The sequence below is a fragment of the Strigops habroptila genome, chromosome 6 (genome assembly GCF_004027225.2).
Source record: "Strigops habroptila isolate Jane chromosome 6, bStrHab1.2.pri, whole genome shotgun sequence".
NCBI lineage: Eukaryota > Metazoa > Chordata > Aves > Psittaciformes > Psittacidae > Strigops > Strigops habroptila.
In genome coordinates this window covers 64,913,357-64,927,935 of record NC_044282.2, presented here as the reverse complement: position 1 = coordinate 64,927,935, position 14,579 = coordinate 64,913,357, and the positions used below count along the sequence as shown (strand labels likewise).

Genomic DNA, 14,579 nt, shown 5'->3' with positions numbered 1-14,579 from the left:
AACATCTCCTTAAACCTAGGAGGAATACTGAAAGAAATGTTAGCCAGTGACTTTTTATTTCTTTTTTAAAAAAATATTATCTATGTTGTTCTGGAAAATCTACAATTCATTTGGTACAGTACTTCTGGCGTGAGGAATGCTGGCTGTAGAAAAGCAACCCATTGATAATTTAATTCCTTGTGTCATTGTGAAATTGAGAAACTCTTAGTATACTGAATGAAAAAAAAATATATATTTGAAAAAAAGAATGGCTGACTAAGTAAGTATCACCTTGTGCTACATCCAAGGCCTCTTGCTGGTTGTCTGGCTGCTCTTTTGTAGGCAAAAAGGAGCTGAACGCTCTCTGGCTCCTTAGATCTGGCCCAACAAATGCACTGCCAGTCATGCACATGGATCCAGCTTAAAACCCAGTGTGAGCCTAAAAGAAGCTAGTCAAACTGGCACCTACTCATGCAGAAGGAGATAGATTTGTCATGACAGGCTGATTATTCAATGTAAAGAAACAGTTTAGCTTTTCTAATCTGGTACAAATACATCTTTCTCAGAGAAAAAAGTAAAAGGTCTAACAGTTCAAGTATTTAAAGTAAAGAAACCAACAAAAAAATTGTAACGTCAAAGTGAACCATAGGTATTTGTGCTAGAGCATACTGCAAAACAGCCCTGCAGTTCTATTCAGATAAATAAGATTTAACCCGTTTAACCCTTTAGGAGCTGCACATCTACGTGATCAAGGCGAGCATTTCTATTTCACACTGCACTTGGCTCTACGGCAAGTTTTAAGGACAGGCTGAAATATCTAATTCCAAACACACTTCCTGTTTTCCTCCTCTTCTCGCTCGCCTGCACTGATATTAAGAGCGAGGCGCTCTCCCGGCGAACAATGCGAGGGCAGCCTTGCCTACTGACGGGGCTCCCAAGGAAGATCGTTTGGAAAGTCGATCTAAACCAAAAGCAGCAACAGAGCCCTATGCTAACTTATTCCCTGGAATTTTCTCTGCTTAGGCAAGTTTGTGCTCTCCCTCATCTGGGAAGTATAATTAAGGTCAATAATCACCTAAGGCATCGGGATCCAGAAGCTTGTTACGCCTGTCACCATGATTGTCAATGCTATTGGCATTACCCACAAACAGGGTCTCAAGCACGCAGGCTGAGATACATTCTGAAATAGTGCCATCATCCAGACAGGGCATAACGTCCGATCTGAGATCAATAGTCTGAAGATGGCATTTTCTGTGCCTTTCCACAGCCAAGTTACAGACAGAAGTTAAAGAAGCTGCTTACTCATTGTAGGAGTCAACATTCGTCGAGCTCCACTTAAGGGATTTTCTCTTGTGTAAACTTGACTTTATAATTAAAAAAAAAAAAAAATCGTGGCGTTATGAAACAAAGACTTTTGGCAAGTGTTTGGGATGCGTAAGCTGGAGAGCCACATCTTTCAGACTGCCATCCTGGGAAGCTTCCTTCTCAGGCGGGCAACCCTCCGCCAAGGGAGCAGGACTTGCCCTCCTAAGGAATGCTCCCGGTTCACTCCCAGCCGAACAAAGCAGAGCGGGCTGCAGGGTGCCTCTGAAAGTTGGTGTGTGTGTGTCCCCGCTTCTCCTAATTTTGGGGGGAGGGTGGCAGGATCCCAGGCTGCTTGTGTGTGATGAGAATGGAAAGAACAAGTGCAAACCCTCTGCCTTCCTGGATGCTATTTTGCTGGGTTTTTTTGAAAATGTCCTGCAAACTGCTGGCAGCTTTTTTTAATGGAAAATACCAATCGCCTAGGATCTATACCTAGCCTTTTGCCAATAATGAGAAAACTTCACCTTCTGTCCCCAGCAATTCTTAGGAAATCTTTTGCTGTTATTCCTACAAATCCAATTACAGATTGTTGAGTAGCTAGTGGAGTAAGCTTATTGAGGAGTGTCACATCACTAAGTCGTGCGTATGTGTTTCAGTTTGTAATGTGGTCTGAGCCGCTGTAGAGGTGTCAACTTAAAATGCAAGTAAGTAGCAGAACAGGGCTAATCCCAACCACTACTCCCCTGCAGCCAAATTGTAGCGCAATGAATGACAGTGGAAATGCAAAGATGCCACTGTGCTTATCACACACAGCCAGATGGTGGACCTGGATCAATGCACACATGCCACGATCAATGCATTTGATAAAGAATTAAGAAGAAAACTGTACATGTTATCAAAGAACTTGTACATGGCATAATTATGATTCTGCATGTGCTTACTGATGATATTGGAGACTCAGAGGCAGGTGATAATGAAACTGATAGGAAGAAATAGCTTAAAGGCTACAGCATATGGCCTCAGCACTAAGAAATCTTGTCAAATAGTTCAGAAAGCTTTTTTAACTGTTATTACAGGCTGCTCATAGTGCAAGCTGGTGGCAACGTTTTAATTTCTTTTTTTAAAACCTGAAATGTCAAAAAGTTACAAAAGCTGTACTTTTCAGAATGGTTCAGAAAATAATTAAGACACTATTGTGTTTTAAACACAGCGAAAAAAGAACAACTACAGGTAGAGAGAGCAATCACAATTTTTTGGGGGTGGTGGTGGTTGAGTGTTTCTTTATATATATAATTCCATGTTCCCTGAATAAATGTATTTAGACTTTAAGGGGGCTTGTGGCAGTTTAAGGAATGTATCTGGGTAGCAATTTGCATTCAGCACACCAATTTCTACAGATACAGTTTCGATATTATTTCTCATATAATGTAGAGTACTTCCCTGCTACCGTTTGTGCTCTATCAGCTGCATTACAGCCTCCTTGGACATGAAAGAGGGTAATTAAAAATTTGTGGAAAATAAAGTCTAAAGTAATTTTAAAAAGCATATACATTTATAATGTATAAAAGGTACCCAAAATACAAATTCTCATGCTCCAGTTGATAGATGAGCTGTCTAATCAATGCCTGGACGTAACTTAAGTGCTCTCATTAGTGTGAAGACCTTCAGGCTAAATAAGACTAAATCCCTTAAAAATTGCTTCTGCAATAGAAAAATCCCCCTTACCATTTTCCTCTGCCTAAATCATATCAATTAAAAAGAGAGCGAGGGAGGGAGGAAGAGAGAGAGGCATTTTCACATGATTTTGTTTTAACTGACACTCAAAAAACTATCTTCTGAATCCAATTTAAAATGTTTCAGCAAGAAAGTTCATTAGCAATCAAAGAAACAACAACAACAACAACAATAAAAATCACTCTGAATTTAGTTTCTCTTTCACTTTAAACTTGGATCTTCAATCAGCGTGAAGGCATATAATGTCCACTGAATCCTTTACCTTAACTTTTTTTTCTTTAGACCCCCAAATATTTAATAAACATTGCAGTTTTCCATTAAGTTATAAAATTCAGCAAAGTGAGCCTCCAAAAGAGTGAACCATGTATTTGTTTGCGGCAAGCTGAGGAGGGACACCCTCCCCCCCCCAACCCCCGAATTTCAATTTGTCCTGACAAACCATTGGGTATTAAATTCTAAAGGCACGCAGAGTGCATAAAGAACTGATGGCTTGATTAGCTCTTGTGGTGCAATTGAAGGAGCTGTCTCTCTCCCCGCTTCTCCATTTTGAGAAACACTTTGATCTCCGTTCAAGTCAATTCATGAACATCAACTGACAAGACTGCATGAAACACCCCAATGGTTAGGCCCAAACTCGTAGCAAACTATTTGGTTTCATTAAGGCTTCAGGAGAAGTGACCAGTGACAGTCCTTTCATTCAGAAGCCAACAGGCAAGTGACTATTTAAACTTTAATGTGCACAATGTACTGCTGAAGGCCACTACACCTATAGTCAGTCACTCAAGTATGAATGCCTTTACCTACTATTTTGTGACATGTGAACTACTAAGTGCAGCTGCATTCTCATTAATGCATTCGCCCAGATTTGTTTGCAGGACTAAAGAGACTATTCGCAGTATTTCTGGTGGGAGAAATGACTATATCTTCAAAGGAAGGTAGAACAGCAGGTGCTATATAAAAGCCAGTGATTAAAAAAAGATGGCATTTTTAAATGTAGTAATTTACTAAACATTTGCACGAACGTCGCAGAAATATTATCCATTCTGGCTGAAAATATAAAAGAATTTGAATCATATCACCGCCAAAATGCAGCGTATTCAGTCTGGTTTCGAGCTTTGCTACAGTAAACTATTTACACATCACTTTCCCCCTTTTTTAGTTGCCCTCTCCAAAGAGTCCCACTTCAAAGAGTTCATTTTTGCACCAGTTCATGTCAATGCAGGTCAGAAACACTAAAGTGGAAAGTGGCTGCAGTGCCGTGGCACAAAGAGTCTCTGCGGCTGAAATCAAACAAAGCCCAATTAAACTAATCATAACGTCCCAGTGAACACAAGGAAGCTCACCTGGTATTTCTGGACTTCTTGTGTGAATTCCCAATTCTACTCGGTACTTGGTACTATAATTACCCTGACCAAAATACTGTGAAATTACTGCTCTGATCTACTAATGGCTGCAAAAAATCAAGCCGTTGTGGTTTCATGCCAAGGGGCCGAAGCAAGGTGGCGCAATGCTTTCTGACAGAGACGACAACTTCTAAAAACTCAAAAGGGAAAATTAACGGGATGTGGTTTATGTTGCCAAGGACTGTTCATTAATTACCAATTTAATCACTGCTGGAGGCATGACATTACAAAAATCTGGCTGAAAGTTCTAATAGATTATGAAGACCACCTAAGAAGAGTGACCAAGAAATGTACAAAACAATTAATACTGTTTCACTGTTATCAAAGACACTCAGATTATTTTACATCAAGTGAAGCAAAAGAATTAGTAGCTTCACAGTGCCACCACTAGGAACTGTAAATACAATGGCACACAATTAGTAATGCACATGTGACTTTTCGTTCAAGGCATATATCCTTGGGAAAGCCAGAACATGATAAGGAGAACAAAAGAAACATTTTTAAATGAAATGAATAAAGATTTTAACTCTACCCTTGCGCATGCTGAGCAATAACAGAATAGGCAATGCAAAATACAGCTCTAAGTAATGGCGATATCATCCTGGGATTCACAACAGCATGTACCGAACATCCACACAGAAAACGTCCAGTTATTAGCAGTGATAGAAAAAAAAGCATTCCAGACGCTAAGAAATCCGGGTCTCGCTTCGTACACAAAGGGATAGCTCTGAAACACTGAGACCATTTTGTTTGCTAGTATTTATAAATGGATAGAAGATGTTCAAGATTTTGAAGTAATGTTTTTCAGACAGTCTTAAAATTCAGTTAATAAATTGACAGCCTGTTTTCTGTGAGCATTCAATTTAATGGTACAGCTGCAGACTACACAGCACTTAGAATTTACATCCACATAATAAATAACTGCATATTTATATATTTAGGCTGGATGCTTAAGTGGTGTAAACAGATACAACTTATTGAAATAACAGCAATAAAATTCAGCTGTGAATCTCAAACTGTGCAACATTTGTCTTGCATTATCAAACGTTACATTTTATTAATGAAATCCCTCCTGGTATAAAACTGACAGTGCATACTAATTCTTCTTAGAAATTAGTTTACTTGCACTAATTGATTTATTTTCCCAGCCACGTCAGGGAGTTGTCTATAGCAGTATTTTTTGTACAGTGAAACATCACAACTTCATAGTAAGAAAGTGCTTAAACAGATCAAATATGAAGTCAAAAGATAGAGAACCTTCTTGGAAAGTTACAGATTATTTTTATTTTTCATGTATTGAGCAACGTTAAATAAAACAACTTGTTTGTTCTTGCCATCAAGGAAATGAGATCAGGCTATCTCAACCTTAGCTTGTAGTTATAAAGAAGTAAATATCAGTTCAGTTGTGGTTTTGAAGTGTTCAGTCAGCAGGTCTAACCTTCATTTAAGGAAAAGTATATTGTTAAAACAGCTATAAAAGTTGGAATGCTCATGAAATGTAAATACTATACAGCATAGTCTTATCAGCTTAAACCATATTTAACCACTTTATAGTGGCATATAGACAAGACATATAAATGAACAACAGGGAATAAGTTACCAAAGCTCAGGGATTACCAAAATAATGTTCAATCTTTTTACCAATTAGATGGTAACTGCTTCTTTGTAATCTCAGGAAGATCTAGTGATCATATCTAAATCTGGTTGCAATTATCAGCATGACAGACTAGTCTTTTTTTCAATCAATATTTTCCAATTAATATTAAAAGACCAAGGTTGCCACCTGCAAAGTCCTACACCTCAATAAGTTCATGTTAGATATTTAATTAATAAAGATCAGATTTTCTCTCTTTGTTTTTTAAAGAAAAAACAAGACAGGAAAAACTTGGGGGTGTTTCCTTAAATGAATTAACATTACCACCTCAATCACAGACATTTATTTTCCAATTGAGGAGAGTATAAAAAAATCCACTGATGAACTAGATGTCTTTTCTAATGCAACACAAGTAAGGATTCTGGTTTCACATAGGAAAAAAAACCTACTGAATAAACCTCTCTCTTATAGTTTTCAAGAACCTGTTAAAATATTTGGACGAAAGAATACTTGCAATGTTAACTTGAGTTTAAGGCATCTTTCAATCAAATTAAAATATCCTGGTTTTGTTGTCCACTGTGAATTTGCTTTCCATACCACTTCTGTTCGCGCTGGCTAGAGTGATTTTTTGGTGACATATTAGAGTGGGACAGCTTGGAGTTTATTAGCTCAGAGGAGCAGCAGATTATTGCGGGACATGATCAATAAATGGGACCATTTATTAAAGCTTTTTTCTGAGCATTTAAAATAATGTTTTATTTTTATTTTATGGCTGCATATGTTATATGCATGCAACCAAAATTAAGGTAAGAGCATAGAAACTCAGTTCCTTTCAGATTTTCTCACTTCTGAAGACTTTCTAAAAAGACTTCCATTTCCACTGGTCCACTGTGCATGCAAAAAAAGTTACTATTTTGCACTCAAATATTTATGAAAATGAAAAGTAATGTGCACAACAGATTGACACCTGAAGTAGAAAGAGCTTATTAAATATGAATTAGATACAGCTGCAACAAGTCCTTTGAGCAAGGGAGTAATAAAAAGCAATATTCTGAGCAGAAAGAAACAATCTCATGGCATAGCCTGTTCCTGCTGCCCTCTGTATACAGACAGTGTTTGCATGTTTGGAGGTAACAGCTTTTTGGTGAAGTACTTCATATCTGCAAATTCCACTACAAAAGCTGACTGTAAGTCCCCGCTGCTCTTCCAAATGTACTTTTTTAATACATGTATTTATGCAGCTATGGCTGTCATTGAACTTGAATAAATATAAAATAATGGTAGCACAGATAAGTAAGCCCAAATCCTTCTCTGTACAGAAAGCAGGTGAGCCACAGTTGCATTTAAGCCCAGAAGCAGTGTCAGGAATACTCTCTGCACCGTCCTCCCCTCCGCCCCCTCCCTTTCAGTTTATAATAATCCATTTTTAAATACTTATTGTCCAAACGGAGTCCCTCACAATTTTCAGTGTCATCATCCTTGAATGCTGCTGTGAAGAAAGAATTACTATTTTGCTATTTCACAAAAGGCAAACAAGCGCACGATTCCCTCTGGGTATCATGCTACTGAACCCCTGCATCCCAGAACCTATGCTTGGTCCTAAATAAGCAAAATTTTTTCAGCCAAACCCATATGAGAGGTCCAGTCCTGCACCTAAATTCACCAAGTTCATGCAAAACCCAAATAACTTCAGGAATGAACTGTGGCTCGTGTTAGGAAATAAAAACACATCCATTGCCAGAAGAGCACTATTTTTCATGAATTCCATGCTATATGGTGTTCCCTGCTAATCTGTCTACCTTGCAAAAACCAGTTAATAGACTTTGACGCATGATTTAGGAGACGCCAGAAATAAAACTAGTGGGCACAATCTTTATTTTCATCCTGCTCTGTATCCTTCAGAATAGAGCCCTGCTGTGGCACCACCTTTTACTTTTACTATCCCCCTATTTTCAGTCCAGATCTGAGCTCTGCCGAGTGGTGTTCAATACTTCAGCTTATTTTGACTGTTCATTATGTAGGCCCATCAATATGTAGCACAATTCCGTACTCGACAATATTCAAATCTTTCTCTGTAGACAGAATTATTAATTTTTCAAGGGTTTTTCTACAGTGCTCATCACTATGGTATTTAAGTGTCTCAAAAGCATTAATCACATTCCCCTCTCACAACACCCTGTGGTAGTGTTATTACCCTGTTCTTCAGAAGAGAAGTGAGACAGAGAGATCCAGCTGAAAGAATCTAACACTGGGTGCTCGCTCCGGGAAGCCTATTACCTGGGTTTTTTTCAGTATACTAAGCTTTATGCAGCCCTTTATATGTCTCAAGCACAGCTACAGTTGATTTCCCTGACAAACCCGGATGCTCAATCCATCTGCAAATCAAACCTTTGCCTCAAATGGCAATCCAGAAAGGAAGGATGCACAATTAGTGACCACTTAGAGGAACTTTGGTTCAAAAGACTTAGCAGCAGTGATCAGGAACTCTGAGGTAAAGGCAGCATTACATTTAATTCGTTCAATTCTTAACTGTAACCTCATCCTTTTGCTCCTTGGAATTCCTGCTTTGTTTGCTGTACACCTTCCAATTTCTGCAACCAAAAGGACGGAGGTCCTCTGGACAAACACCCTTCCACATCACCTCAATTCTCGGAGCTAAATGAGACACAATTGCTTTGGGGAAAATAGTATGTGATCACATAATTAAAGACTGCATCATAATGCATATACACAAAGGAGGTTAATTAAAGTTGCCTGTGCATTTCTTAACTCCTAATTCCATTCTCTGTAATCATGCAGACTCCACAACCATAGCCATTTTAGTTTACAGAGTAAACGACAGCTGCAGTAAATTTCCATTCTTTATGTGGACCAGTCATTAAAGGAGAATAAGACAAATGAACATATTGCCACTGGCTTTTGCAGATATTTGCTGACAGTGGAGTTATGCTGAGATTCAAGAATTATGGGTTCCACTCCCCATGGAAGTGAGGGTTCCCTGCTGGAAAGACCTTTTAGCCCTGTGACTCCTGAATATTTCTGACTCGTTGTGGTCTCCTCTAGCCGGCCACTTTGCCAGTTTGGTTGCACAGACCAGCTCCAGTCTCCTTGCCTTTCCCACATCACATTCCAGCCAAGCTGCTGCTGCTAACAACCATCACTGCAGGCTGATATTTTACAGCATCTGCTGGGAGCAGATATGCCCCTTCTAGCCGTGTGATATTCATCATGAGAAAAGGTGAGCTAAATAAAAATGAGTAAGCTAATAAAAAGGCTCTCCTGGTTAAAAGCTAAGTGATTACAGCTGCTTTACCAGGTTGGAAATGACAGAAGCACCTCGTAAAAGAGTCACTACATGCACACCTACATCAAGAAAGCAAGCAGAAAGGCTGAGCTGTTTATAAATCTACCATAGAGAAAGGGATCCATGAGAGGATCAGTAACTCTGTTCACAGAGCTCTTAAGCTAATTCTTCCAGTCTCCAAAAGGCTGCATCAATTTTAAGGATATGTCTATGATCCTCCCAAATCATGAGCATGTTTTCAAGGAGTTTCTGATCCATGTAGTCTCCTCTTAGACTTTAAATACCTGCCTACAGGCTTACATACCTCTATACAGGCTGGCATGCATACAGCTTGCGATTGAAGGCTTCTGAGAAGTACCAAATGAGCAGACCTAACAGTGAAAAAACTTCTACCACACTGCAAACACGGGAGAAGTGGGAGAAAAGGGGCTAATATGGTACAAATAGAGGAAGCAAGCAGAGAATGATGGGACTAAATTAGGTGGGCTGAACAAGAATGGAAGATGATGGGGCAGAAAGGCACAGAGGGAAGACGTCCAAGGGAAGAAAGAGTAAAGAGAACAGGTATTACAAAAAAAAAGTTCAAAAGGAGAAGAAAGGGAGCTGAAATGACAAGGGCAGATAGCTGAAATACAGTGTGTGAGAGGAAAAAGAACAATAAGACACAAATGAAAAAAGGGGAAGAGGATACAGCTTGGGATGCAATGAGAAATATGCAATTCAGAGGAAAATCGGATTGAGTTAACAGGTATATGAGCAAATTCAGTGACTTCATCTTCTGTTCCCACAACTTCACCAATTCCTGAGTTTAAAAAAACATATACATAAAAGGTAAATCAAGTGAGAATACTGACATGGGCCTAACCCCAGAGCACAAACATGAGAAGATGGAAGCACGAAAGACAGCTCAAGAAAAAGGGGTAAACAGCCAAGAGAATGAACACATCATGGGAAAGCAGCCAGTACTTCACTACTGACCACTAACTGGCCTTTCAAGAGACAAGAGATTAAAAAAGCAAGGAAAGCAAGTCCAGAATACTGGAAAACCCCCCAAACCAACACATTATTTGTCTACCAGAGGAGAAGGTCTAAGGTATTTGCTCTACGCTTAGAGGAGCCACAGGAACACTTCTTCGAAAAAGACTTTTACCCAAACAAATCAGGTGAGCACATACCAAGTAACCTGTATTTATGACCAAGGAACAGAGTTGGAAATTTCCTCCTTTTTATTGACCTCAGGCAGCACTACAACCCCACGCACTGTACATTGTTCTCACTTGTTTACTAAGAAAACAGCGATTCATAGTTCTCATATGACAAATGTCAAGTGCTAACAGCAAGGCCTATGAGACAAGATTTTCTAGAGTAACTAATGACTCTGCATCTTTAGTTTACCTGGAGTGACTGATTTTCAGAGCACACTCTGAAAGATTGGGCTGCTTAAAGCTCTTTTCCTGAAGGTATAAAAAAAGGTGCAGTTACAAACTTCAAGAGTTACTTTCAAAAGTATTGGCCTTGGACTATCTCTTTAAAGTTTTCTTATTTAAAATGAGATCTTCCTATTTTAAACTATTTTCTTTTGAATCCCTCTCAATCCATCCCAAAAATGAGCCTAGTCCAATTCCCACTACTAAATGCTGATTCTCATTATCACAACTCTAATTTGATTAACACACTACTACACATTACCGCACACTGACACATACGACACTGCTTTGAGCCAAAGTTCTTATTATTAACCTTAATGACCAGAAAACACTGAATAGAAATAAGTCTGTGCTATTTTCTAACAATTAAATAAGCAATGACCAGTAGTAAACTGTCACAACTACATCAAATGGAAATGTCTCATTTCTGTGAAGATAAAAGATGTTAAAGAAAAATCAGAAATCAATGTATTTTATCTTATATCTATATATGCTGATGCATACACACATTATCATTCAGAACATACACATCTATGGATAGGTATATAACATATACATGCTACATACAGCTTTATATATTACTACATATAAACTTTATATATGAAATATGAATACTATACCAGCCTCCAGGATAGACACTTCCCTTTCACAATGCATATTTCCCACTAAAATGCACTGGGAGAACGTTGAGCTTGGCAAGTCAAGCACTCAAAAGTTAGACAATGTCAGAATTACACTAGCTGTACAACCTTGCATTGGTTCTCATTTCGTATAGTTTTTAATTGCATAACCCAAACTTTTTTTCCCTACAGGATACTTCTCATTTTCAGTAGCCATGACTGACAATGTTCAGTGTATGAATTGTTCAATACCTCACTTCACCCTCATCATTCAATGCCTGCCCTACACCTTGCTTAAACTACTAAACCATGTAAACTTTTCTCTGAACACAGAATTATTAATTTCTTTGAGAGTATTTCTGTGGCACTCTTCACTACTCTAAGAGTTTCCAAATTACATCTATACAGCATGCTTCTGAGCTGAGGAGCTTTTATTTTTCTTATGTTACAGTCAACTCAAGAGTGCCCATTACCTGTTTGTTCAGAGCACCTAGGATTTCAGAGGGGCCAGAGCCATTTGTTCACAGCACAGTTCTCCTTGACTTGGCTACAGCTGGGTGCATTCAAAACTTTCAGAAATCAGACCCCAAGAACCTTGGGTTGGAAATCAGAAATCAAGGAATCTGCCACCTTGAGTATGTTGGGTTGAAGGTACCTTCCCAACATTGTACACAGCGTCTGATGGAGGCAGCAAGAAACCTTGTCTCTGCAGAGTAACCCCTAAAAGATGGCTCTTCCCTTTCCTGCAGGCTTCAAATTCATTTTTCACCTTCTGCAATAAATGAAATAAGATCCCATGGATAACCTGGCTCCTGAACTATGTAATCCTGATTCTCACCCTGAAAACTCTGTCCCCATCTCCTACCCTTCAGCTAGTTTTCATGGCCTAGATACAGTCTTCATTTTTGTCCAACTTCTCATCACTGTCTACCTCCTCGGCATCTACCCAGAGCATCTCTCCTCTGCATTCCAGTGGAGTAGCTGCTTTTTGTCCTCTTTGGATTTCATCAGCAGGAGTTGGAGTCCAGAAGAGAAAGTTTTGCTTTCCAATACTACGATCTGCATCAGAATGGGCCCTGGCCCTTAGGGGAGCAACGGTGAAAGATGCTCTTGCTGTGCTGTGTCCATACAGACAATTTTTACTGGCACTTACTAACTTCTCTGAACTTCAAGGCTGTCTGTGCTGTTAACACAACTTTGATTATTTTGAACAGACTTTTCAAGGTTTCAACGAAACCTTCTTCCCATCTGACATTTTTTAACACGGATAAAACAATGCTTTATCCAACCTAACACAGAGAAGCAGCTGAACAGGGTTTTTTTTGTAGTAAAGATAAAATAATATTACCCTGGGGCAGAGAGCTCATGGGGAAAATTTCAGCTCAAACAATGACATACTAGCAAAGTTGTAAAACTCTGAAAATAGGATCTTATATAAATAAATATAATATAAATTGTTATAATAAAAATTGTTAGGCAAATTTAATTACAGTTGTTTCTGCCTGAGTAGTTGCCTATACTATCCCTGCTCTAAAGCTGTTTGCCTTATGAAAAACTAATAAAAAAAATTCTAAAGTGAAATTTATACTAAAATATACTTATCTAGGAAAAGCTTAAATACAAAGTAATAGAAAAATTGCTTATATATCATTATGTTATCATTATACAAATAAGACTTGTCTGCATACATGTATATATTTTAAAGAAAAAAGATGTGTCAGTTTGGGAAGAGGAATTGTTAGAGAAAAAAAAAAAAAAAGGTACAGCATGGATCCAAGACAGTTTGGAGAATGAAATGAGACATTTAAATCACTATCTTCATTTTTGGAATGTATGATCCCATTTATGTAAAAAGCAGAATGTGCCGCTCAGGACGAGGCTCTGAAAGATGTGAATGAGTAAAGATTCATGCCTTTCTCTGAATCATTATTTTTCAGTTACATTTACATTCTCAGTTGCCAGTACAGTCTCTAATGTGCAATAGTTAGAATCACAAAACCCACATTGCAAAGGTTTGCATAAAAATTAATTAGCTTTCATCTCCAGAGAGTATGCATCCTTCCAGGTCACCACGGAGGCCACTGGAGGTGCAACCATAGCTGCTTCAACACTGGAGCTCATTCCCCAGCTCCGCTTTCCCATCTCACCAGCATAATCAACTTTGGTGATACAAAGGAATTGTTCCATCAACTCTTTTACAAGACTGCCACAAGCAGCTTCATTCACTGCAACAACACTTATGAAGCAGCAAGTAGCTGACATCACAGGCTCAGGGAATGCATTTACATTAACTGAAAAAAGAGAAGTAATCAAAAATAGCATAAATTACTTCACTATCATTTAACAAGTAACTTCTGTTTTTGTCTCATTAGAAACTGCAGTGCCAATCAAAGAAGGTGCACCCAGACCTCTGCTTCCAGCAAAGTCTAAGGCATCCTTCTGTTGGCTATAACAGCAGGAGAAACAGGCTTTAAAAGTAAACTAAGGGTATATGACACATCAGAGCAATTCAGCACGGAAAGAAATATTCTGCAAGGAAATCCTCTCTCCCTCCCCCCAGAAAGCATATGCACATGCAATAAATTTTAACTATGTAAACTGCCATACTGGCCAATATTTCTTACATCATTCAGCTGCTTATTGCGGGCTGGGATGATTGTGCTGGTTAGTTGCTTATTCCCTGCCTTTAAAGCTGCATCTCTTCTTGCTTGCTCAAGCAGAACTCTTGCTCGTTCTTTAAGTTCTTCCTGCCTTGATAACATACGTTGCTTAAAAATAAAGAAACATAATTAACAGCAAGGCACCCTCAGGGTACTTAATATTTATACAGTAGTTAATAGCCAGGAGCCTTCCTATATAATAAAGGTCAGGAGTCACATGGATTACAGCTTCATGAGGTAACAGAACATTTGATAGAAATGAAAAGTAAAGATGATCAAAATGTAAAATCAAAAAAAGTCATAGGCCTTTATAATGTAAATAAAAGTTCTCTCCCCTCCCCCTAAAACTTAACTTCTGTCAACATTTAATGCCTTTAAACTGCAACTGTGGAAAAAATATAATTAGCTTTATGGAAACTATGTTAAATGTGCTATGTGTTTACTTATTTACTTTAATATGTATGCAAATATAATGCTTCGTTGGCTACATATATGGGTATCGCTCATTTATAACTTGAATTGAATACAAAAAGGCTGGGCACAAGGCAAAACA

The 14,579-nt window shown here is 38.5% G+C and overlaps 1 protein-coding gene across 16 annotated transcripts in view; it reads right to left on the bottom strand.

Annotated features, from left to right (window-relative positions):
- The window catches only part of EHBP1 (EH domain binding protein 1), a 225,460-nt gene that overhangs the window by 57,970 nt on the left and 152,911 nt on the right, over positions 1 to 14,579 (bottom strand). For all 16 annotated transcript variants that reach the window (XM_030489115.1, XM_030489114.2, XM_030489130.2 and 13 more), the window contains one exon: positions 13,991 to 14,134. In XM_030489115.1, coding sequence (XP_030344975.1) covers positions 13,991 to 14,134 — 144 coding nt within the window. The remainder of the gene's footprint in view (positions 1 to 13,990; positions 14,135 to 14,579) is intronic.